General features: G+C 40.7%; 1 protein-coding gene across 4 annotated transcripts; it reads right to left on the bottom strand.

Annotated features, from left to right (window-relative positions):
- Positions 1 to 1,108: 1,108 nt before the first annotated feature.
- Positions 1,109 to 26,600, bottom strand: HMGN3 (high mobility group nucleosomal binding domain 3). Of its 4 annotated transcripts, XR_012763232.1 has the most exons (7): positions 25,847 to 25,909; positions 11,878 to 11,928; positions 6,063 to 6,092; positions 5,357 to 5,404; positions 2,922 to 3,035; positions 1,705 to 2,406; positions 1,109 to 1,267 (listed from the first exon to the last, which is right to left on the bottom strand). XR_012763232.1 is itself a non-coding variant. In XM_075414470.1 (6 exons), the coding sequence occupies exons 1-6, from the start codon at positions 26,411 to 26,413 to the stop codon at positions 2,368 to 2,370; spliced, it is 297 nt and encodes a 98-aa protein (XP_075270585.1). In that variant the 5' UTR covers positions 26,414 to 26,600; the 3' UTR covers positions 1,109 to 2,367. The 4 variants fall into 4 exon arrangements, 3 of the variants coding, with proteins under 3 accessions (XP_075270585.1, XP_075270584.1, XP_075270586.1); XM_075414470.1 differs by lacking the exon at positions 25,847 to 25,909 and adding an exon at positions 26,399 to 26,600 and having other exon boundaries at positions 1,109 to 2,406; XM_075414469.1 differs by having other exon boundaries at positions 1,109 to 2,406.

The following is a 26,600-nucleotide window of genomic DNA, read 5'->3' as shown; positions in this document are numbered from 1 at the left end:
AAGTCCTCCCGTGCTTCCTGAAGGCGCTCTGCTGCTCGCCAGCTGCCCGCAAAGACGCTAGCTAAGTATGTTGGAATGCGCGACCACTCTCACTTTAAAAAATGTGTTCTAGAACTTGATAACTGTGCTTTGAAAAATCTGTCCGAAAACCCGACACAGAGGAAAAAGACAGGAAAGCACCACGTTCACAAAGCACTTTTAAAAAACCCCCAGAAACATTAGGTGAATCAGCAGGACAGTGTATTTCACTAAGCTTCACCCAAGCAGACTTTCTGCCCTTAAATGCTTCTGTGGCACTGAGCTGAGTCTCCTGGTCTCGTCGAGCCGACAGAAGAATTTTGTGCCAGAATTATTAGGTTAGGACATCGTGTGACCAATTTAAGGACTCAACTGCTGCCTACTTTTTAGGCATTTAGTAAAAAGAGCTCTCCTAAAATAAGCGTGACCAGAGAGGCGTCAGTGTCTTGTGATCCTCATATGCCTAGGTTAAATCTAAGTTAGAAGCGTCATTTCAAGAACTCCAGCTGTCTAGAGAGTATTAGGCAACTGATCTCTCAGTTACCCACACAAAATGATTAGAGTACACAAAACCCCTCCTCACAGGAATGATAAACCCATAAATTGGCAAACGCTTCAAAACCGCACTTGGACGATTCTGTGAAGCAGTTCAGATCGTCACACTTCCCATGACCACCGTGTCTAAACTAACAGACTTTCAACAGGGTCCAGCAGAAAGCAAAAGTACCGTGCAGGACTTCCAAGTACGTACCGCTGAGTAACAATACGGACTTTCCTTCTCATTAGGCTGCAAGTTTTGTTGCAGCCCTCTGCCTTCCATCATCAGAATCAGAGAATTAGTTTAAATTTTCTTCCAAGACTAAGTTCATGATGCAGAGAACAACCTCCTCTTGTTCGGCTGTAGCAAGCCTATCACTAGAGCGGCAGTGGCATTTATCGCAACGCAGGTCTTAACTACTATTCTAGTTAGCATATAGGGTTTTGGTAATCAATCTTCAATTTTTAAGTACAGAGAGGCTTGGCTTCTTTTCTGTTTTAATTACAAAAGGCAACTGGAGATTTCTTCCCAAAGAATAAACAAAATGCTAGGTCAGGCAACAGTCATTTATTTATTGACTTCAACAAGCAAAAGGTATCCTCAGACATAATGGCCACCACTTGAGCAATACAAATCAATGCTACTGAAGAACAGGGAACATCTTTTCTCTCACCCCTCCCATCCCAGAAGTAACTAGAAATACCAGGGCCCCTAGAGAAAAGAGAAGGAGAAAAATTATAACAGGTGCTTCGAATGAGCTGCAGAGTTGAAACACGGACACTAAAAAATAAAATCATTAGCTAATCCACCGTATCACCACAATCACCTCAAAAATAGCTTTCATTGCTCCATTTCTACCAGGTACCAAATATATAGCACTGTTTAACAGCGATTTCAATGTATTAACAACTGTCCTCAGCTGAAGCAGAACAGCAATTACTATTTATATTAAATTTGAGGCTGCAGATAGGAAGGAAGGTTTCCACAGAGTACGATGCAAGTCTTCTCTAGTCAATGAAAAGGGAGCGGGGGAGAAACAAAGCTACTTTTAACAGTTACTGTACATCTCTATCAATCAAGCAATTCATTCCGTATCGACAGCTCATTACAGACACGTGATTCTGATGGAGTATGGCAACTCTACTCACCCTGTGACACTGTATCTGCAGAAATATATCTGTAAGTCCCTTAAGTTGTGGGTCACTGAAAATCCCAGCCTGCTACTCCTGTGTGGGTATTTTTTAATCAGACATCAGCAAAAAAGCAAACAGACTGCATGCAAATAGTTTAGGCTTCCTTGTAACAGTTGAAAGTATGAGTAAGGCATTCCTCAGACTTCGAGAAAACATTAGGAGGCTGTAGTTTTGCAGGCAAGGAGACCTTTTATTTTAATCCATTAAAAGAACCCAAAATAGTCAGCAGGTGGCCACATCTATCCATGTTTCATTAAAATCACATAAACCCTAAGTACAAAAGCACCACTGATTATTGCTCTAGAAAAACTGCATGAAAAATTCAAATACGCACAGTAAAAACATCACCATATGCACAAGACTTAATTTCTTAAAGCAAGTGTATGGAATGCTGATCCAATTTTACACATACCTTGCAATATTAAGTTGATATTTATATTACTTGGCAACAATGGGTTTCTAAAAGCACTGTTATGAGAAGGGAAATGTTCATATACAGTTTAATATGTCAACTATCATAGTCCTAAAAAAATTAGCATTTACAAAATACTTGATAAAAATATCTTTTAAAAGTTGTCCAAGAGGTACATAAAATCAACCCAAAATTTTCATGATATTTCATTCATTCTTGTCACCTACAGATTCAGTTTTCTGAGCCTGCGGAGAAAAAAAAAAAAGAAAGTAATTACTATAGTATTTTGCCATTGCATACCTAAATACCCAAACTACCCTTACTCCTTTGATTTCTTATTTGCAACAGCTCATTTTCACACCTATGTCCATAGTACATTTACACAAACAGAACAGGTACATTCACACACTTATCTCAAATTATCGGTCCCAGCTTTTCAAAAGCAATACAAGCCTTACCTGTCGGCTTCCATTGTTCATACTGAAAAGCACCACACTACTACCTGTTCCTATTCACTGCACACATGCTGAATGCTCTACCGTACCCTTAACTTTCACTGTTTCAATCTGCCCTTTTACTGACAGTGTGCTGGGTGGGGCACCTCTGGATGTTGCAACACTAACAGTTGAGCGAGAGATGCGAATCTGCAATAACATTATGGGCAATAAAAAGAAACATTATGAACATGCTATCAATGTCTGAAAGGCTGAATAATTAAAAAACACTGATTCAATCAGCAGGAGGTATGTGTGGAAAGTACCTCTTCAGCTTTATTTTCACCATTTTCAGATGGTGTAGTACCTTCCTTTGCAGCTTCTTGCTTTTCATCCTTCTTCCCTTTAGCACCTTTGTTGGCCTTTGTTCCAGGTTCCTTCTGACAGAAGATTAAAAACATGGGTATAGACGTGTGAGTAGCCAGCACCCTACATCTTTATCAAAAAAACCTTCATATGAATTAGAAACCAAATCTTGGCAAGCTGCATATGCTGGACTGAAACAGAAAAACAGCTAAAGACTACCTGGAAAATGTATATCCACAAAAGTTATATAGACTCTCCACATTTCTAGAAAATGCTGATGTCTGCTTCTTTACTGTTTCTGCTAATTTACAGGAATACAAAACTCCCTTAAACTATTTTGGTAGAGCTCTGTATACAGACGTACGTGCAAGATATCTGTTTGAACAAATCCATCTACGGTATACCGAAAACTTATTCAGCCAAGCACAAACACCTAAGTTTGTGTAACAGCACTACACTTTCAATTAACATGAAATATTAAATTAGATTTTAAAAATTAAGCATTTTGGTTGGCTGTCCTTTTGTTAGTTTGATAACATCTGTGATGTTCATTCCACGTCAATGAAAGAACCAACCAACACACTAGGGAAGCAAACACTGATAAAAAAAGAGATCCATCTGCAGCAACACAAAGCAGAGAATTTATCAAAAGAAACTACTCCAACAGCTACAGTTTCGTTTGCAGATCTGCTCTTAAACAAACAATCCATATGTTGAAGTCTACTTTTTTTTTAATCCTTGCTCTACATACACACTTCTATTTGTGATCTAAGGCTAGTAGGAACATAGGTTAAGGATTTTGAGTGCAATGGGATGAAAATTTAAATGGTATTTAACTGAATATTTTACATTAATATTTAAAGTAATTCTGATAAACACTGCGGAGATCTTCCATGCGATCATTTGCTCCAAATTCTCCATGCAAAATGGCAACAGTAGCTGTGAACAGAGATATTAAAGTCAGCCTCCCTTCCTTAGCCACCCTTCCCCAACAATCCTCATACAGGAGGGGGACAGTGAGGAGGGACTGCCAGGAATCCTAGTTTCTGGGCAGCCCAAATTACTCCTTTCACCCTTCAGCTTCAACGTTACACAGCAGCTGTGGTGGTTAACTGAGCAGCTTATTGGTGGTGTGAGTACAGTCCTACCTCTTCACCTATGAAGGAACAAGCTAAGGACTTGACTTAGTAAATCCGTAATTTGCAAGCTTTCAGCACTAAAAATTATCTCAAATCTGTACCATCTTCGGTTGATTACAAGCAGGTTCATAGTACACAGTTCCTGTTTTCTGTTTAGGAGACCAAGATTAATACAGTCCTTAAAATGTGATCCTGTTAGAGTCTGGAAAAAAGCTGATTACTGTATTTAAAAGTTACATAGAATAATGTCATAAAGGATTCAAGTTCCCTGAAATAAGCTTCAAATGTCTCTCATGCAGCTTGCACTAACTCTGTAACACCGAGCTCACTACACAACATGTACACGAAGCTACAGAAGGTACCATATTCCCTTCTTTCTTAATACTCTTTTTACGAGGGGAGCAGGATAGACTCAACAAGACTTAACTGGCAGTTTCAATGATAAATCATAAAGTGTTCAGAGAGTTTTACTCTCATATACGGACTTTGTATCCTGATACTTGCCCAACTGAGACACCAATAGAAGGACCTGAAGCGTGAGGAGTGCTAGACTCAAGTTTCCAGCATGCTTTTTTCCAATAAAGCAATTTAGTTAACTCTTACTTAACATTCCCCTTGGGCACAAATAAATCTACAATTTCTGAAGTACATGATTTATATGCAGAAATCCTGAGAAGGTATTTCAGACACTAATAAGATTTTAATTTGACTGTAACTGGCCTAGAAAACCCAAACCATTCAAATTAAAGGTGAAATTAAATATATTTAATTACAATTGTGCATTCTCAGCAACAGCCAGGCTTCAAGAACAGATAGGAGTTTCTCACTATGAAATGAAGTACTGCCCCTCTAGACAAGGAAACAGCACGGCACAGAGTAATCTCAAATCCTATTGAATAAACTGCGAGGTCTCAGGCAGAACTTACTCAACCAAACTTCTACATTTCAGGGAAGGTGTAGGAAAGGTAAAGATTCTTCTTGAACTAGGAATTCACTATAAACTAACATGGTCTGCATATCAAGCAGGCAAGACATTTTGTTTGAGCCAGTAATGAGGCCAGGAAGGGGTGGAACAGAAAGAAAAGAATGATCTAATTTGTTTTTTCTCCGGGGAGGGGGGCAGGGAGCTGACAAGGAGGGCAGGGTAGCTGGTGCCTCACAAAAACGCTGTGAATCGAACTGTTTGCAATACAAAGAAGCAGTATACTTGCTTACTATTGGCTACAATGATGGCAACTAAAAAGAAGAGTATTTACCTTTGTGGTTTTCCTTGGTTTGGGTTCCGGTTTTGGTGGAGCAGGTTTCTATAAAACATTTTCAGTTGCACCATGTGTTAGAGATATTACCAGAAGCCAGCCACCTCCACACCCCAGCTTCCCCCACCCCACACCTTCCCTTATTTCCTGCTCACTGGTATGCACCTAGAAAAAAAGACTGAAAAATCTTAATGCACAAAGGCACCTCATCACTGTACACACCTATCTTCATTAGCTCACTCATCTAGGAGTCAAAGCAATTTGGGGGTCATTCTAATAGTAAAACGTGGAGATCAGTAGTAACTATTTAAAAAAAAAAAAAAAGAGCCAAGTATGTTCTAACAGAGAAGAGGAACTAAAAACAAATACTAGTGGTGGCATCAAGTGAAGTCCTTGAAGGACAGCTCTTTCTCCTTCCCAAGGAAGTAGTTGCATTTCCACAACTAACATCAGCCTGCAAAACGGTACAAAGTCAATACTGCACGTTACAGACAGTGTTGCAATGGGGTGAGGAAAATACATCTTTTATCAGAACAACCCAAAACCTGAAACGAAGAAAACACAGACAACTTTAGCTCCAGAGTTCTTAAATATCTCTCAGCAATAATAAAAAAAATGAAACAAGCAAAATAGGACAAACCTGTTTGGTCTGAGAAACCGTATGTGCCTAAAAAAGTATATACCAAAAGGTGTTACACATACTTACAGCTGACAATCTTGCTGATCGTCTTGTGGGCTGCAGAAAAAGAAAAAAAAAGATGACATTTTTATACTCTTACAGTAAACAGTACCCAAAGCAACATTTTATCAGTCATTTCATGGTGACAGTATAAAATATCCCCCTACCAAAATATGTCTCTATTGCCAAATACAACTCACATCTTCATCATTCTGGATGATCAAAATTTTACAAGGACAAAGTGATATAAAAACTATTAAGAAACGTTGTTCGGGAATTATAATGTCTAAATCTCCATATGGTTAAACACTTCCCCTTGCTCCCCCATTTTATAAGTACTTCTGAGTTCCTTGCTGCTCTATGAAAGGTTCACAAATACAGCAAGATTGACTACCTGTGCACAGGACACTGAATCTTTCTCATAAATACTTAGAATGATGTTTCTATAATCTAGCAGATGCTACTTGTAATACTAGGTAAAAATACCACCTGATTAACAGCTGAATAAAGTCAACATCCTTCCCTAGAGGATACCGGAGTGCTAAAATTTCAAAACATGAAACTAAGTCCTTCCACTGCCTCAGTTCCCCACACACTCAATCTGAGAGTCCAGGTGCACAAGGACAGCTGCAGAACAAGAGGGCGAAATTATTTCTTCTATTTGAACACAATTCTCAAAAAGAAAGAAGAAAAATATTCTGCTTTCCTCCATCTTTATCACTTCAACACACCTGATTAAATTTTATTTCACTTTGTTCTTTGTCACAAACTTATCACTGAAGATGAGTTAAGTCTTAGAAATAGTTGTAAGGCTCATTAGTTTGTTCATAATATTTTTGTATTCATTAAAACAGATGAACCCACGATCCAGTTACACAGCATGGTTATTAAACTGAGTTAAAGTTTCTTCTATGTCATAAAACTGGAATCACACTTGTAGCCAAAATACAGGGACAACTCAACTGCAAAAAATATCCAGTGTAACACAGCTTACAAAGTGAATCAAGACTATCTTCTTAATTACATGTTAAGCATTTAAGTTGAGCTGAAAAAACATGGCTCCACACATCTTGCAACAGGAAAAAGCTGTTGTTAATATCTGAAGAATGCAGTAATTTGTATTCATTGGAGCCATTTATGTATTCTTAGTGGAAAGCAGTAGTGAATAGTTCAGATTTGCATCCAGCAAAATAGAAGTCTTGTAAAAAAAACCCTCTAAACATATTTTCAGCTATCAAATATTTATGCATCATTAACAACAACAACAACAAAGTAAACTTCTCTTTTCTTGGCAATTTTGAACATCAACTGCTTGTTAAGCAGCCTAGCACTATTTTACAATAGGTTAAATAAAGTATTTCACTTGGTCAGGTGATCAAAGAACTTGTAGCTCAAAGCATCTTCTTTTACAAATCTGTTTTCTTAACTGACGATTTCTATCCCTCAGCATTTGGGCACTGGAGTGTTTTGTTAGCATCCACTTTTTAAAGGATAATATGTTGTTTTAGATAAATTATAATTCTCTCCCATATTCCAAACAGTTCCCATTCCATGACCGGTTTCATGGAAGGCTTGTATTGCCATAAAAAAGTCAGCGTAAACCCTCGGTTCCTTAAAAATGCCTGACAGGTAAGTAATTTTATTTCTAATTCAGAGTTTGTACGTATTTTTTGTTATCTGATTATAAGGAGGGAACTGCAGTCAAGTCAGCAAAGGTCACACTTTAATGTGCTTTTGAAACCCCTGTCCCCCTCCAAACAGCTGTAGTAAGTCAGGAACTAGCAGCTCGCCCAACAGTCTGTTTGACACTTGCCCACCAGCAAACACCTACGGAAAGAGACTGTGAAACAGAGCAGACACAGAAGAACACTTTGCACTTTCCTCCTGCGCCAGCTTCTGGCAATCTACAGTTGCAAACTTTCCAACCTGGGTATTATATCCACCTCACGTGTTTAGTAGTCCCCAAGGGTCATTTTCTCCATAAATTTGTCTAATAACCTTCTGAACCTGCTTACACTTTCAGTTTCCCTAACATCCTGTGGCAATGAGTTCTGTAATAGGATTATGCACTGTGTGGAAAACAAAAAGCAAAACTTTCCCCCTCTGTTGTCTTTCCTTCAAACTTCTTGCCTCTTATTTTCACATACTCCTCTTGTTTTCCGGTTACATGAGTAACCCTGACTGCCCTTCTCTGCGTTACTGATGATTTTATCATGCCTTTGTTCTATAGAGTCAAGAATCCTAGAAAATCTGGGTTGTGGTTCGCTTTTTTTAAAGCTGCTCTATATCCTCTGTCCCACTATACTTGGAATCCTTTTCATTCTACCATGGCCTTTTTAAGAGTCGGGTGAACGTCATTTAGTAGTCCCAAATCTGGGAGCACAAAAAAAATTATCTTGTGATACACTGATGTTTCACACATTGTTGTCTAGTATTTTTTCCTATATTCTAGTTACCTATTGTTTAGAAGAACTGATATTTGCCAGTAACTATTCACTGTGATTTCACAATCTCTGCCCTGATTAACAGCTGATTTGGTGATCATCACTGTCTTCCCTGCCACACTGTGTAATTAATTCGCATTTCTCCATATTGAATTCCTATTGATACTTTATCATCTAGTCATAAGTGACATAACAGCCTTCTCAGTCTCCTTCACGTCCGACTACCCTGGTAATTTTTTGTAAACTTCAGCAAAGTTTGTCATTTCTCCCGTACCTCTTCTCCTAGATCATTAACAAATATGTTCAGCAGCACAAGCCCAAATACAAATCCTTCCAATACTCCACTGATAATTCTCCTCCATTACAAAACCTAACTACTACTTCTCTAGTCTCTTCTCCTATCTTTATCTGTTACCAAATCTTATGACGATCTTCCATTTAATCCATGCTAGCTTAGTTTCTTTATGAACCTGCTTGGGGAGCCTTATCAAAAAGTGTTCTTTACATATCATTCTTATACCTGTTGACTTCTAGAAACAACTCAACTGCCTGAAGTATGACTTTTCTCTGCAACGTCCGTGTCCACCCTCCCATCATACATTTGACCCTGTACACTTTTTTTTTTTTTTTTCAAACTACTTCTGCAAGTCAGACTCACAAGCTGTATTTTACAGAATCCCTTATCTAAAGTCCTGGGAGCCTTTCATCACCTTCAGTTAGTCTGGTACTGACGCCAATGCCAGCAGTAAATTACATATCGCACTTAACAGTTTGGCAATTGCTGGTAAATACTGTTTAGTTCTCGCTCACACTCAAAGAACGTCCTCCATACTCTACGCCCATGAGAAAAGGCTCCACTGTGAGAACCTCCCTAAGAGTTCTCCATAGCAAGAGCTTCTTACTGTTGTTCAGCTTCACATTTGCCATGCTGGAGGGTTTGCTCCTTTCCTCTTTATTTTCCATCAATACAAAACACACCTTTCAAAAATAACAGATCTCCCGAAACATAACATGCATTTCTGCAAGCCTCTAGCACAGCGTACCACAAAACCGCTCTGTCACCTGAATCATTAAACTTTTTAACTGCTCCTTTTAATAGGCTCTCACTTTTAATAAAATTCCCTTCCTTGATTTCAAATCTTACCATAGTGGAGTTTATTTGGACTTACATTCCTGCAAGGAGAATGAACCTGAATGAATATATTATGGTCACAATTACAGAACAGTTCCCTGACAACTGTCTTTTTAACTAGCTCCTACATACTACTGAGGACCAAATAAAGAGCTGATTATCCTTTTATTGATCCTTTGATTTATTCCTCCAGGAAGCAAGCATTTATAGTTTTAACGTTTTTGTCTTTGTAATGCCATCCCATGTCTTTTACCAAATCTCTGAAGGGTAACCGAAATCTTCATCAACATTGTTTCTGTTCTCAGAGCCCCTCTGACCTCCCTTAACATCACATTGACACTTTTATTATTCTGGTCACGTGATACCTGGCACAATTTCTACACTATATGCTTCCCATTTACATGTGGCTTGGGAATCCATAAAGGATTCTGCTGTACCTATTGATACAATCAATCGAGAGAAACAGAATTAATCTAGACACATAACAGAAAGCCATTTTACCACCAACGTAACTTAGCTCTCAACCCTGTATGACTTGTGCCTTGGTGTCACAGTGTCCCAACAAGTTTCTGAGTTGCCCATTATATCAATGGCCTCATTTAAAGCCAAACAGTCCAAGTTGCCCAGATTTAGATTTGCAGCTTTTATATTATGTCTTGACTGCCTGTTTTCAGTCATGAATTAAACAGCACTTTATTGTCAACACTGCTCTTTACCTTTTCAGATGCAAACTTTTATGGCGCTAGCCCCCACCCTCTGCCCTGACAGGGAGCTCTGACTTCACCCTATGTGCTCTCAAGAACTTGCCAGTCTCCGTTCAGATGCTTAGTTTAAAATATTACAGAAGACCTCCTTGCTGCCATTCACACAGATCTGTTTTGGTTCAGATGGAAGCCACCTTTCCTGCATAAGTTCTAACTACTCCAAGAGCTCCCACAGTTTCTTATCTAGTCCTACAACTATATTCCTCATTCACACACCAAGAGCCACAGGTGTATCTACTGAGACTATCTTAATGTGGGTTGTTCTTTTCTTTTCCTCTGTAGCATCAACAGCCACTATTATCTCACCTTGACTGAAAGACTACTGTAAGAGTTCTCATATTTCAGAGTCAGCGGGCTCTCTCCAGAGAGCCTGTGTGTTTCTGTCAGCTTTTTGCTCTTTCTTCTTTATTCTAACAATCAGGTCTCACATTTTTAGGGGAAGGAACTTTCACTCTTCTGGCTCTTGAACAAATACTACTTAAACTTGGACAAAGAAAAACATTCATGTAGAGCAAAGGAAATTATATTTTTACTATGATTTAGTCAGCCTTTTCATACTTTATGAAAAAGGAAGTAATTTGTCTTCTACGAAATTCCATAGGAAGATACTGAGGTATCACAAACTATTCCTCTCAGACCTCCTTTCTACTCTACCTGTTTCTTTCAGGAGCTTATTGTAACCATTGTTGCCAGACTGAGCAACAGCTAACTTCTCAATTCAGAAAGCAAAAAACTTCATTAGACTGTTCTTCCTGTTGAAATACACACAAAGATCTACAAGAAGAACAATTAATTGTTAACTCATTTGAATATTCACCTATTCTTTTCAAGGCCCTGATTTAACTTTGTCCTCCACAAAAGATGGCAACCTAAGAAAATTAATCCTCATAATTCTCTACCTGGTTAAGTTCACATTAAGGGCTGTGACACAAAAACTAGCAAACTTTACTGTAGAGGCCAAGGTACCACCAGCTGTCTCCTTGCCTTCTCTGACAGAAGTTACTATCCCCTTAGAACAAATTCAGACAAAGAAAACACACAACTGTGTCAGCTGCTCCAGTTGAGAGCCTGGTATCTTAATTCAAGACACCCTTCCACCAGTCACTTAAGCCAAAAGAGTTTTGAAGTAGACTGGCTGAGGTGTGCGCATTAACCATCTTCTGCCAACCCACCAGAGACACAGCAACAGTTCCAGGCATTAACACCCTACGCTCCTGCCACAAGATCCACCAGAGCTTGTCTATCAAACCTGTGTTTCTGAACAAAATATATTTTGTGTACTAATAAAAGTTGTACGAATCCTCAGTACACTGAAAACAAATTATGCCAAATAAGCTACAAATGTGGTTTACTGTCATCATTCCCACTGAAAACACCTCACTAGCACTGCCAGAGCAATGCACAGTCTTCTGATCTGCAAGACTACAGATCTCCAGTTAAATAATTACATGCCCAAATAATTAAAAAAAAAAAAAAATATATATATATATATATATACTTGCCTCTTGTTTAGTTACTTTTGCTGCATCCTTGCCTTCAGCACCCTCTGGAGACTGAAAGAAAATATTAAGTTAGTGCTTTTATTACAGACTTATAAGCATCCAGGCAACAGCAACACAAAAGTTATGGTGAAGACTGTTCTTTCTGCATTGCAGCAACTTACAGAAGCCTGGCAAATTTATGTTAGTATTGACAAGCAGCACTGTACCAAAGCCATTCTGGATTTTCCAAGCAAGAGCACAAGGACTGATCATCACCAGGTACACACATACTGTATCGCACAGCCTCCCCCTCAGTGGTCCCGCTAGCCAATTAACTAAAGCATCCACCGTCTCCAGTGGGAGCTCCATCTAATCAGCAGCTGGTAGCACAACCGTATGAACTGGAAATCTGAGGTTTGCTCTACTAGGGCTTTTGAAATCCCTGAGAAACTTAACATGTTTCTTCCCAAACGTGAACTTAACTAGTAATGAAATGAACCAAAAAAAGCACAGCATTACTGAAATGAGTGATTTCTTTACCTCATTTACTCTTCTTGTGCCTCACGCTCACTCAGCTCTAAGTTTTAACAGTATCTTTCCCTCATCTCACCTCCTATATCACAACAGTAAAAATCAGTTAAACACCAAGACATCGACAGGAAAGCTAGGGACAAACATGTTTCTTCACAAGAGCAAAGTACCAACCTGACCATTCTAACGCTGGTGTTCCAGAGGTACTAGAGAAATACTAGTTAAATCACAGGAAAAGGGGTGGGGAAAATGAAGATTTGGGGGGAGGGGGAATCAAGCTTCTGTTTTTTGTTTACAACTCAAGATGTATTACTTCACGTTTTGTAAATCACTGGGTTTCCACCTAGGCACAAGCGATTCATGGAAAAACAGTAAGCAGCAGCAGTTAGAGAACTGCAAGAACTACATGTATTTCAAAAAGGCATTTAACAGGCAGCAGAGAAGGCAATTTGGTTGCTGTTTTGTTTTTCAGTCAGCAAAGGAACAGGCTAGCTATCTTTTCCTTTGTCTTTCCATTTTAATCCTAACCCAAACCCTAACCAGATTTTGACACAGAATGTTATACAGTTATGGTCTGGAGCAGAGAAAAAGACCAGCTGGTTTGCAGCAGTTGACCACTGCCTTCTCCTGACATTGGGCTCTCACATACTTACAGAAAGACACACCCCCACGAGAGAATAAAACGTGGCTTTGTTACTGTGCGCTCTCCTGATAAAAAGGAAGCATGCCACAAAAGCAGCTGCCTTAAAAAAAGCCGAGGACTGATCATCTCGGTAGCTAGAAAACAGCAGGAAGTTAAGCAGCACTGCGCAGCGCAGAGCAACTCGGAATAGCAACAGTCAGGCATCCAAAATGGAGCCTGGCCGTTCCCTGCGCTACTGCAGCCTCACCAGCTGCCTGCAGGAGCGTTTCAGGTTTGCATTCTTAAAAGCCTTTCAGTTTGGTTACTAAAGAGTTGCTACAGAATGATGGCGTGATAGTAGGAGCATTAAAAGCCATTAGGAAAACAAAACCAAGTAGTTCCATGTTCACTGTCAGAAACAAAGTCTTGTTTCCTACAACCTCCCTCTTCAGCTCACCACACGGTACAAGCTCTGGGTATAGCTTTTCCATAGTCCATGAATTCATAACATTTGTTTCTCCTACACAAATTTTCTCAAGTCTAACAAACTTGCACTGCACCCATTCCCTGGGACCAAACTTCAATAGCATCCTTCCTGTCCTGGGCACCTACTTACGTGGAAGTCCTCTAAGATTTTATAATCTTTTCCTCACAGTGGCCAAGAGGCTCAAGATTTACAGGGGTAGGGACCGAAAGATGGCATGATTTATTTCCTTCAGAAGCCAGGCTAAAAAGCTCACCATAAACTAAACGAAGCTGACTGACGCTCCACAATCAGGCTGGTTTACCCTGCTTCCCTTACAGGAACCACAGAGCTTTGAAACAGGGCTAACTCATCACGAGACGGCATCGCCACATGCTGATAGCCTTGCAGTAATTGCCCAGGAGCAACTCTCACCCTGCAATATTGCACAGTTAGCACACAGTAATTTACCCCATTCTCCTTAGCACAAATGAAAGACAAGTCTCCTACATTTCTGACAGCCAGGGCAGCCTGATTTTAGATGTCAATATTAGTGCTTCACAACAGATTTGAAAAACTGCTCCTGAAGCTAACCACAGGCGGGAAAAAAGTTATATTAAAATACTCTTAATACAACCACAACCACTGTATACTACTATGATATATTACACAACATACCTCAGTTAAGTTAGCTAATTAGCCCAGCATTTCCTCTCAAGTTAGAAAATCCAACAGCAAGTCTGAAGGCCGTGCAACTTTCTCCATGGAGGGACACGCACAGTAATAATCTCAGAGGTGTAAATAAGGAGCAAGGGGTTCTGACACGCTCTCATTTCCGTTTCAGACCTGCTCCCTCCACCCTGCAATCACTGCAAGTCCAGGCGGTCGGAGGCTGCTCTCATCCTCCCTGGGCCTTGGCTCCCCAGTATGCTGGCAGAGCTGCGTGGGAGGCCATGGCATGAATAAGGTAATTAATCCAGCTGAAAAACAGCCTTCTGCTTAAAAAAATTTAAAAAATATTATAAATACATATACAAATTATAAACATACAGTCTTCCTTCTCCAGCAGAATAATTTTGCCGCACAGCTGCACCAACAATTGAGCCAGTACAACAGACAAGAATGAAGTGGCACGGGGCAGACACAAGGAGCCTGGGACTCTTTAAGCCTACAGACACACCAAAAAAATACATATGTCAGACATGGCTACAGTATATTTGTTAAAGGAGGAACAGAAACTTATTTTCCCTTCTGTGAGTCCTACTTAGACATTCCAGTGAGTCTCAGCTGATGTGGACCTTCATGCTAGTTTTTGTAGTACTTTCTCCTCTCCCTAGGGACCAGAGAGATTTGTACACGAATGGATTTTAGCCAAGAATAGTTCCCACAGAACTTGGCATGCCACAAGCAGTGACTGTCTGCACTAGTATCTGGCAGTTAGAGGACTTCTACATAGATACCACCAAACCCTAAAGTCCTCGTCCCCAACTCTTCCACAGGAACCCTTCCCCTATCTTTCGTCCTGGTGGCAAACTACTGAAGGAATTCTGGTTTCAAAGCAACCAAATGTATGAAGTAACCCATCCCCTTGGCACGTTTTTCCACATGATGTAATGCTACAGCTCACCATATTTCACATGACACCCCAGTCACATTAAAATGCCCCCTGGATACTGTGCCTTACATTGTAAACCAGTCAGAAGCGGGACTGTCCACACTGCAAGTTCTGTGCAGCAAAATCAAAGACCAATGCAAGCACTGAATCACTTGACAAGGGCAATACTCCAACCTCAGTAACTTCAGCTGTGCTCTGTCATATGCCTGTATTATACTCAAAGTAGTCCTTATCAGCCTGCTGTGCCTGATACTGTATGGATGCCTACAAGAGACAACACAGATAAAACAAAAAACCAAATAAGGACACAGAAAATAGTGGGCGATTTTTTTGTTTTATTTTGTTTTGGGTTTTTTTGGGGTGCTTTTTTTTTTTTTTTTACAATCACAGAGGTACACAGAAGGAAAGAAGACTGACTGGCTAACTCTACGTATGCTTTTGACATTTAAACTCATAGCAAGTTTTAGGATCAGATGACCACACATTGTATGGTACCTCAATTAGCACTACATATTGTCAATAACATTGTAAATTAAGCTGTAGCTAAGCTCTGTAAGATCTGTCAGAGCTGCACAACTTTTATACCTCAGGATTAACTTAGTAGGCTCCATGGAAGATTCCCCATCTATCAGCAACCTGATTTTTTTTAAATTTGCTTTTTCCCCATCCCTTTTTAAGGGCAACCTAGGAAATTATTTTGAAAGGATTGGAAAAAAAAAAAGGAATATTAATAGATGATACAGAACATTAAAAAAAAATCAAAGGAATATTAAAATTGAGCTTGTTTGTATACACAATTCTTTCATTTCACCAGCTGTGAAGTATACGTAAGAACTGGTGTTTCCACAAACCAGGACAATACTGCAGTACCTGCAACATCAACACCATTACAGAACTGTTGAGCTGAAAACAGAAAACCAGATAACTGTTTTAAGGAAACATTTAATAGAACATACAAGCAATTTTTTTTTTTATATTGTTCTTAACACTGGGTTGCCCGGTAGAGATGCACCACAAAAGAAACAAAAAAGTTCAATTTTTGTTGAAATTGAATGTAAGCAGGAGGACAAAGCAGTGAAGTTACTGATGTCTGTCTGAGAAATCCAGAGGTACGTGTTTGAACTCACAGTTAGCAGCTTCTGGATAAATATTTTGTTTGTACTTAAATAAACAGATTGTACTATTATAAAGGAATACATTAAAAAGCACAAAGAATAAGAATACACGTATGTGAAAAGTAACACTCAGTACAGAAGCTTGCTTATAAAATGAAATAGATTGTTCATTCTCTGAAGGATCTTATTACCGGCTGAAACTCAATACCTTGGCTATGATAGAACAGCAATTAGTCCTTTCATACCCATGTGAAAGAAAGGGACAAAAAAAAAAAAAGCAGATGCCAATTTAATTCCAGCTACCACGTTTAGAAGTTAGAAGGGCGTAAAGCCTAAACGTTCCTAGCACTGGAGCATTCTGTAGTGCTTCCTCCCATCTTTGCAAGCTGTTTTGTTCAGCCATATCTCAATACGCTGCCTGCAGTGGGATTTGCCTGTAGATACTTTCCTGGCTTGCTGTTCTAGCTGCAATTTCCATGATGTAATGCTTTGGTCATTCCTCCAACAACTTTTTTCACCAACCAAAATACGATAAAAGCTTTCAACAAAACCACAGTGCAAGAAAATAAGACATATATCAAGTCCTAAGAGTTTTTCCGGGTTTACTGCACTATTTTCCTAAAATTTTCCCCCCTCATTTCCCTTCGAACAGAACTCTGCATTAGACTAAATTTAATTCAATGAATTGTTTCTCCATACGTGCTAGATCTCATCATTTGTCTTCAGAGCAACTCTGAATTTTGTACCGGTTCATAAATTTAATTAAAATGCTGTTTATTTCTCGGTTTAGATCAATGAAGACCACGTATTGACTGATTTAACACCAACTCCTGCAATGCCCTTCTAACCACTGTTTCCTCATTTAGTTCCTCCAGCATCTTATCGTTAACCTTTGTTTATAGCTACTTCTTTGATTTGTTTTCCATGGATAGAACAGTGCTCACTGCCAAGCCAATGTGAATGAACTTTGCAAATAAAATTAATTCTCCCTGAGAAGTGCTTTAAGAAATCAGGTATTCTTCCTACTACACCCCTTCATTTCTTTCCTCTACTAAGAACCTGGTCCTGGATGGGGGGGAGGGGAGGGAAACGTGTGCCACTATTTTAAAAAACAAGTAATTCTGCTAAAACCTTAAGTACAGAATACATCTGGTTAGTGGCTAGATTTTTAAAATACTTATCAAAAATTATATGTCTTGCTCTCTTCCAAAAAATCGGAGGTGGCAGTTTTTTCTATATACTGTATATATACGTACATATATTATTCACTTAAAAAAACACAACACAACAAAAAAAAACCCCTGCTTAAATACTTATTCTTTAAGTATATATTATTTTAATTTTTTCTGTTAAGAACTATTACAATTAAATATTACACAATATGTCATTTTTGGAATTAAAATCTCTCCATCTTACATCTATTAAGAGAAGAATATTTTTCTAATTATTTTGGAGAGAATGTCAAGATCATAAAGTTCTGAGGAGACAAATGTTACTTAAAAGTTTATATTTAAAGACGACCGTTAATATCTCCTAGTATTAACACGCAATTAGTGGGGGGAAAAAAAAAATCAGGGAAAACATTTCCTGATCAAAGTCTCCATTCCTGCTTAGAGATTCAAGCCAGAGAGACTGATTAATATACATCATATTTTCAAAGAACATATAAGGAAATAAGAATACGGACAGCCTGGTTATAAAGAAAATCCGTACGTTCAGAAAATGCATTTTATTAAATTCCTTAACTCTTACCAGGTAACTTCTGTGAGCTTTATGCTCTTCCAGACAAGACGGAAGAGACAGAAACCAAGTTAGGCCTGGGGTATTTCTAGATATCCAAAACCAGACACAATAAATGCTTTTTCCAAAAGAGGAAATTCCTTCATTGTAGTTTGAGGTTTTGCTATTCCCACTGAAAAGAGGTCAAAGATTGATCAAATTAATTTAAAATGCATTGATATTTGATGGGACATTTTAAAAGTCTCACAGCTGGTTTGGCTCTTTATTTTTCCTTCCAAGTTTGTCTTCCCTGTAGTTTTTTTGAATATGACATCTTCTACCTATAGCAGAGTGAAGAAGTAATAGCAGCTTCTAGAGGCTCAGATTTAAAAAACAGCATTGTGATTTAAAATTAGACAGACAGTTCCTTTTCCAGACAGTGAAGTAGTCAGCTGCATTTTGAAAACTACAGATCAGCCATGGGAGCAGTGAGTACAGTGCATTTGAAATTGTTCAGTTTCCCCTGAACACCAAACATGAGAATTCAGCTAGTAACTAAATTCTTGTCTCAATATTTGCTTAACCATTTTACTGCCACCATAAAATAAAAAGGCAGATTCAAAGAATGTGATGGCTGAAGTCCAACCCCTAGTAATACTATTTCTCTCACCTTTCAAAGCTGATGCCAGTTCTGCAAGTGAGATGAAGCTGATCAACTCATGCAAGGCTACATACAGAGGCAGTTTTTAAAACCTTGAAGATTAGGTTCCGAAATCTGTATCTAAATAGAACTGATCAGACCTGCAAAGCAAAATCAGCACAAAGTACTTCTGAAAAAAAATATGAAAAAAAAAATTATCATCTACTTACATGTTAAATTTAGACAACTACTTTCAATAACAACTGATTCCTGAAAATAGCCACCTCTGACAAAGAAAAATGAATGACTGAAAATAAGTGTATAATTTCTCCTCCCCCAGGAGGATATAACTCTGAAAAAACCGCAACAATCTTTTTCGTTGTTCTTTCAACTAACTGGTGCTACAGAACATCAAACCTCCAAGATGATGATGGCAGGTCCATGAATAAGAGGTAGGTACCAAAGCTATAAATGGTACAACGCCTCAGATACACCAACCTCTTACATCCCAGTAATAACTCCAGCTGGGGTTAACAGTAGTATTGCTCTACTACACCAGCAATAATGGAGAGCTTCATATACAACCTAAATGCAGCTTCCAGAGAAGAAAAAAGTAAAATGTCTTCAAGAGGGTGCAAGTAGGATAAGGAAGAAACCATGCAGCAGAGATAAAGGATGTTTTCCTGCTCCAAACTGAGCACCGACATCTCTTCTCAACTCTCCTTGAGAGGAACAGAACACTGCAGAGGTAAAAATCTCATCAGAGACTTGATCTCCAACTGTGGAAGCACTCTCTGCTACTACTAACTTGGGCAGCATTAGGACAATGCAGAAAGCTAGGTGGGAAAAGCAAACCTACCCAACAGACCCAACAAAGCTGCTGTTGATGGGAACATATGAAATTTTTTTGTGCAGACAGATCCCAACATTCTTAAAGAACACAGGATTTTATATTTGAAACTTTGACTGTTACCAAGTACACCCACTCTTTACTATGGGAAGACAGGAGCTGTAATTACTCCTGTAACTTGGAGATAATAGAAAACTGGTAATTTCTGATGACACCAAGAGGAAATAAAACAAAAACAAAAAAACAAACCCAATGCTTCCCCCTCAATGGCACAAGGACACAATTTGACCACTGAGTAGTTCTTATTATTCTGATGAATTAAATAATACTTCTCTATGCACTCCAAGTTAGGGACAATCAAAGAAAGGCTGGCTAAGGCTGCTGTCTGATGAATGCCTGGCTGCTGCTAAGAAGTGTTCTGCCCTTCCCCACCTAATCATTCCTGCCAATAAGCTTAACTCTTTGTGCCAAGGTATGGGATCAGCAGACAGGTCTGGCCAAAAACTACCTCAAACACACGCGATATCCCACAGGCTAAATCAGAGTAAGGACAGGAACGAGTATCTGGAATTGCTTCTTTTGGCCTGTACACACCAGCCTGAAATATCTGTTGAACTACAGTCCAAACTGTAAAGTCCCACACTGCCAATTTTGCTGACAATAAAATTGGCATAAGAGCACCTTCCTTCTGCATGCAGCCAGCTGCTCATTCCCAGGCCTACTCCCTTCTAACAGGTTCACTGTGCCACTGCGCAGCATCTCTAAATTGCATTAGTAAAATGATCCAGGATAAAAAAAAAATTGCAAAATCACGTTCAAACCAGTTAAGTAAATAAACTAGCATTAAAAGGATCTTGGCCTGAAACATAAGTCCAGCACCTGAAAACACCCTTCTGGCTACTGGACCATGGGATAAATTACTGTGCTAGCTCAGTGCAGTTAAAGAACAGAAAATAAATGGTGGCCGTTATGATTCTACAAAGTGCTAATTTCCAAGAGAAATCTCTGGATCTGGTTTACTTACACTCTACAGAAAAGACAATATTACAATCACGTCAAGAAAAATCCAGCTTCATACAATTTCTCTGAAACAACAAGGATACACCTTGGAACATGCCGGGCCTATACACAGCTACTACTTGGGAGAAGTGGCAGAGAAAGAAGTTTTTCAAGCAAGACAGAAGAAAAAAAAGTCTTATATTAAATAGTGTATACCTGCTACATTCCATTTACACACTGGACTATTTCAAGCTTAACAATACCGATACTCTACAATACAAAATAATATTATCCCTTGATAGTAGGTTGATGTACTGTATATAAAAAGATTACCTGCACCTGGTTAGCTTTGAACTCAGAGGTGATGACTTACAAAGTAGATTGTACTACTGGCTATGCCTCATCAGATATCATGCTTTAATGTGCCCAAGAGCATTAAGAATGAGTTTTAATTGACAATTCAGTGAAAACCTAAGAATTGTTAGGTTGCTCATTCATTAAGTCCAACTGTATTTCAGTGTAGTCTAAGGAGAAAATTTATATACGTTGTTATCAATTGTTGATAAATGGGTCAGATTTTACAGACTTGCATAAAACAATCAGAAACATTTTAGATCTATAAATCCTTAGTCAATGAGCTTTTAATCTCCATAATGCTAAAAAACAGTCATAGCTAAAATTATATAATTAGTTCTAAACTATTTTAAAGTGTATCTTCAATATAAAATGTAGACAAGTACTTGTTGCACTTATTTAATAGGCCTGTAAACATAATGTATTGCAACATTGCATAGCAGCCTATGCTTTTTCTTCAGTGCCATTCAACACTGCTACACTGTATTCTAAGTGTATCATACGCAGATAAAAATTTGTGATCTTTTCTGCTTAAGTTTTTCTATGAAAGATGCAGATCCTTTGAGTCCGCCTGGTCATCAGATACTTGGAGCAGGCCAACTAAGCAGTCTTATACACTGCTTTTAACACATCAAGATTTGAAATTCTCAATAGTTACAAATTTAGTACAAATGGTACATTTGCTAAAATTGATAAGTGACAAAACACTCTTTTCCCTTGTATTAGAAGACATCTTTTAAGATGTTCCGAGATCTCTATTCTGTTTGCTCCGTTGAATGCTAAGCACATGTATGCATAGCCATCGCTTTACCTGTCCCTGCAAAGGGTACCAAAGGTAGAAGCTCACCTGAGGACTTTGCTGGCATGTGAGGTAGGAGTTTGTCAAAGTCAGAGGTACCTTATGACACAGATGCAAAGAACATTGTCTTCTGCTGTTACCTAGCCTGTTTTCCAGCAGTTACTGAATGGTCTAGGATCGATCTAAAGGGAAAAGCAGAAAGAAAAACTACCTTTCCAGAGCTCTGACTTCTGCTCTTATTCCTCACATAGCACAGGGAGAACGGAGGAAGCAGTCAGCATGAGAAGCAGAGGGAGTTGAAGAAAAAGTCTGGAGAGAGAAGTGGGACAGAACAGGGAGAGGGCAGCAGCCAAGACATCTGGATCTGGTACGGAGTCCCTTTTCACTTCCAATCTATAACCACCTCCAGAGCGTGAAATAAAACATGGAACCACCCCCGTTTCTACGTCCCACTGCTAACAGAGCGTGTCCCCATTAGCTGTGTTCATGGATAAACTGAAGAATGCCTCTGCTACAGACCAAGAGCTTCCAACCTCAGTGACGAAACAAGCTGTTGGCAAGGTGCAAGTCCCCACAACATCACTGCAGCTTCTTACCTGCCAAGTCGCTTCAAAACGAAGACAACCTTCGCAGAAAAAAAACACACTATGTTACATTGATGCTGGTATGTTGAATTGACATGGACTGATGCACAGCTGAAGTATCAAAGCATGGAAAAGCACATGAAGTGGAGCTGAACAGAACTTCAGTGTGCTTCATACTGCTGCATTATAAACACAAACTCACCTGCTACTCTTCACACAACAGCGACACCTCATTACACAGACCAAACAGCGACAGCGGGATCTTTCAGAGCCACAGCAAATAGCTGTCATCTTCAGGACCCTCGGCTCCTTTAGTTAATCAGTGTTTGATCACATACAAGTTGCTCCAACAAAATTTTAGAGAACCAGTTACTGTTGCAAGTTCCTCAGTTTCACACCACAAAGCATGAAGACAAATTTGGAGAAGCAACAAATACACCATTCAGAGCACAGCAGGTGCTTATTACGGGGAATAAAAAATCAGGACAGACATCCTAACCTGAGAATCCAAGAAGAAGAGACCGTTCCAACAACTCGGCCATTTACTTCTGCGCCCCATTTCCCTATCAGTGGACGAAGAACAACATTTCTCTTTGAATACTCATGACACTTCAGAAATGCAAACTCAAACAAACAGAAGGATTTCACAAAGAGAACTGAGTGTAGGTTCAGACAAAACAGCATAAGTAGAATTTAACAGCTCTAGGTTCGTACGTGTAAGAACGTGCATTTAACCCCTAGGATCAGAAAATACACTTATTGGATAACTGGCTGACAAAACAACTAGTAAGGTAAGAGTCCCCCCAAAAAAACTATCGTGACTGTGTAACTAAATGCACTATGACAGGACAACCCCGGAATATGGCACCTTCTAACTTCCACTGAAGAAGCAGCATTCCAAGCAAAATATTCAGAGGGTTTGTTTTTCTGTAGTAAATATAACCAACTAGTCTCTCTAACTTTAAACAAAGTGAGTTTGCATAACAGAACAGGAACCTGCCACAGATGTTCTCCGTTACATTTTCACAGCATTGACCATACTGCAGAAATTAACATCCTTGACTACAAGCAGGCAGCAAACAGCGTACTGAAACAGCTAATTAGACCACGATATTTTTTATTTGCTCTGAAACAACAGCAATATTTAAAGATGCTACGTTAAAAGAAAATTAAGAAAAAGTTGCATTTCGTCCTCACATCTGATTCTATTGCAAGTGTTTTCAAAACAACATGCGAGGTGCAGGTCATGTTGCATAGAGTCAGATTAAAGAACAAGTTGGGTCATTTCGGAGCGCAACCCCAGCTAACTGACAGGCTCCCCACCCAATACTGGACAAATCACCACACGACCTATTCATATCCCTCAAAGATGGTCCAAATTCTACATAGAGGTGCAAGTACCACTCATTTTTATGACGATCACATTAAAGCTGACGTGTGTATGCTTATGCACATGTGTGTATGTGACCGTACCATGATTATTCTTGTCATCAGGAACAGAATGGTTCTTCATCCTTTCATGGCTAACACTGAGACATTTTTACTGGGGCTGTTTCACAGTCAAAGAGTTTTCCAGTATGACCCAAGAGCTTATACCAGCAAGACAAGCCACAAAACAAAACATCTCAATCCATTTCAAGGCGTTCATTGCTATCAATACCACAATAAGCGTTCTGGTTTAACCCACACTAGCATGCCATTCTTCTTGTGAAAGGCCATGTTCACACCACAACATGTTATTACATCAGACAAAGGGTACAGAAATCTGACCAGAGTAGTCCAGAGTTCAACCTCTTTTTATTTTAGCACAGTATTTAACACCATCCCAACACACACTACGTTTTCCTTTTCCCCATGACCCTCAAACCAATGACTGAGGATACCACAACACCTTAGGCCACCAGCCCTCTACAGAAGGGGACAGAGCCTACATTTTTTTGTTCATGATACTCATAATGGACGTAAGGCCAGGAACTTAGTAACTGACTACAGTTTACACAGAGATGAAATAAATCAGAGAGGAAAAGAAAAGCAAACAAGAAGGACCAGCCAGTTTAGACAACAAAGGCATACAGAAAAACAGGTACAGGTGCAATCATGCCCTTCCTGCAATACTATTTATTTACTTAGCCCCGTAACTGTGAAAATTTCTTATTTTAACTTTCAATGTTTATTTCCTTATAAAACTTTCAGTTTTAGCAGCCTTTTTATAAGTTAGAAATTTTAATACAAGAATTGACTATTAGCAGCAGATGATGTCTCCATGTGGAAGCTGACTGGTGTAATTATTCAGCTACTGCTGTACCACTAACTTCTCACTCTGTGGATGTTATTCTGGAATAAAATTGACTACTGTAGAATACTTACAGCAATTCTGGTTTTCTCAAAAAGCAAAGCCATTTTTCATTCACTTTTCCTGGAACCAGTACTTGCCAAAACCCATACTTCATACATAATCTTAAAATTTAAACGTTTACCTGCACAATGCTAAGTAAATTAAAATTTGCTGCACCATTAAAATTCACCTCCATTGCTCTGATCCCATATGCAATGTTTTTATTAGTGTTTTATAATCTTCTAGAAAGGAGACATGTTCTCACAGATTTACTACTTGAAGATGGTTTCTCTTTGTAAACATTTGGTAACAGACCAGAAAAACCTACAAGAGTGACTTTAACTCTACCCGCTCTTAGGAAGGACAGCCTAAAGTATTATCCATAGTGTAAGAACACAGAAGGGCAACGAAAACGGGGTAGGAAGTTTGCAAGGTTTCCAAAGTCATGGAAAGTCCTGCGGGCACAGGCTAATTTTCATCTTTTTCCTAATGACAAGCAACAGTACGCGAGGAGCAGAAGCACGTGAGGCCTACGCGAGGGTGCAATGACGGACGAGCAAGAGGAAAAACTGCCCAACATTTCACTAAATTCATGCCCCATTATCCAAATAAATGCAGTCAACCCCACGGCTGCATCCATTTTCAGAACAGCAATCGGGTTCTTAACTATGAATTAAATAATTCAGCAGCATACTTGACAGCTTGACATTTTGACACCTCCCATAGGGAAAGGACCAGAACTGAACGTCGAGCTACCTGGAAGCCATCATCTACGCGCAACTCGATTCAAATAGATTCGAGCCCTAGCCCAGGTACGGTGTATGATGGGGTCACAGGTGACATTTGGGAAATCCCCCCAGAACGCAAATTGCCTTGCCTCGGTTAACCCACTTCAAATTCAAGGACTGCCGCTATTATTTTTTGTCACTTCAAATTCAAGGGCTGCCGCTATTATTTTTTGTCACATCTCGTTACGATCGCCAGGTCTCTCAGTACCCTCCACCGGCGCCGGCAGAAGGCAGGCAGCAAGTTCTCGACGCGGGGCTCCAGCAGGGCCTCCCCCCCCCCCGCCCCGGGGCGGCCGAGAGCAAAGAGGGGCAGGACAAAACCCCGCCACGCCGCGCCCGCCGGCTGAAGGGCCGCCCAAGTTTCTCTCCCTTCGGGAACGGAGGTCTCGCAACCGGCCCCCGCAAGCGGCTCCCTCCCGAGCAAGGGGGCGGGGGGGGCAGGACCCAAAGCGGCGGGCGGCGGGGTCCGGCCGCGGCCCCTCGGCCCCGCCATGGCTCCGCGCGCGCTCCCTCAGGAGGCGCCTCGCGCCCCGCCCCCGGGGCCCTGCCCGGGTGGGCGCCGGAGTTGGTACATACGGGTCTGCCGCGGGAGGCGAGGAGAAGGGTGTAGTTTGTTTTAAACATGGCTTGCCTCTCCCCTCCTCCCTTCTACCTCGGAGCCATCACCCGGGCAGAGCGGGCGGAGGAGGAGGAGGCGGCGGCGGGATCCGGCCGCCCCGGGTGGGGGCTGCACCCCCCCTCCGCCCCCCCCCTCCACGGCAGCGCCGGAGTTTGCGAGCAGGAAACTCCTCCCGCCGGGGTCCAGGGGCGAAGCCGCAGCTGCGGCAGCGCTTCTCCCCGGCGGCGGAGGGAGGAGGAGCGGCGGGGGGGTGGATGGAGTTGTGATAGCGACTTCACCCCCCGGGGGACGGGGGCGACACCGCCCCGCCCGGCGCCGGGAAAGTAAACAGCGGGCGGCGGCGGGGAGGGGCGGAGGGGGCTTGCAACAGGCAGCGAAACCGCCGGGCTCGGGAGCAATCCGCCGGCTGCGGAACGGGAGAGCGGCCGGCGCCCCCGGGCCCCGAAACGCACCTTTCGCCCACCGGCCGCCCCTCGGCCCCTCGCCCCCGCACTCCCGGGGCGCCTTACCTTTCTCTTCGGCATAGTGTCCCTGCTCCGGGCCGCGAAAGTACGGCGACGAAAGAAGCTCCGGCAGAAGCGCGGACCCGCCCGGCGGTGGTGGTGGTGGCGGCGGCGGCGGCAGCAGTAGCGGTGACACCGGCGTCGGTGGTGCCCGCAGCTCTGCCCGGTGCCCGCCGCGCCGCCCCGCCGCCCCCGGCGCCCCGGCAGC

The sequence above is a fragment of the Opisthocomus hoazin genome, chromosome 2 (genome assembly GCF_030867145.1).
Source record: "Opisthocomus hoazin isolate bOpiHoa1 chromosome 2, bOpiHoa1.hap1, whole genome shotgun sequence".
Lineage (NCBI taxonomy): Eukaryota > Metazoa > Chordata > Aves > Opisthocomiformes > Opisthocomidae > Opisthocomus > Opisthocomus hoazin.
This window is presented reverse-complemented; position numbering and strand designations above follow the sequence as displayed.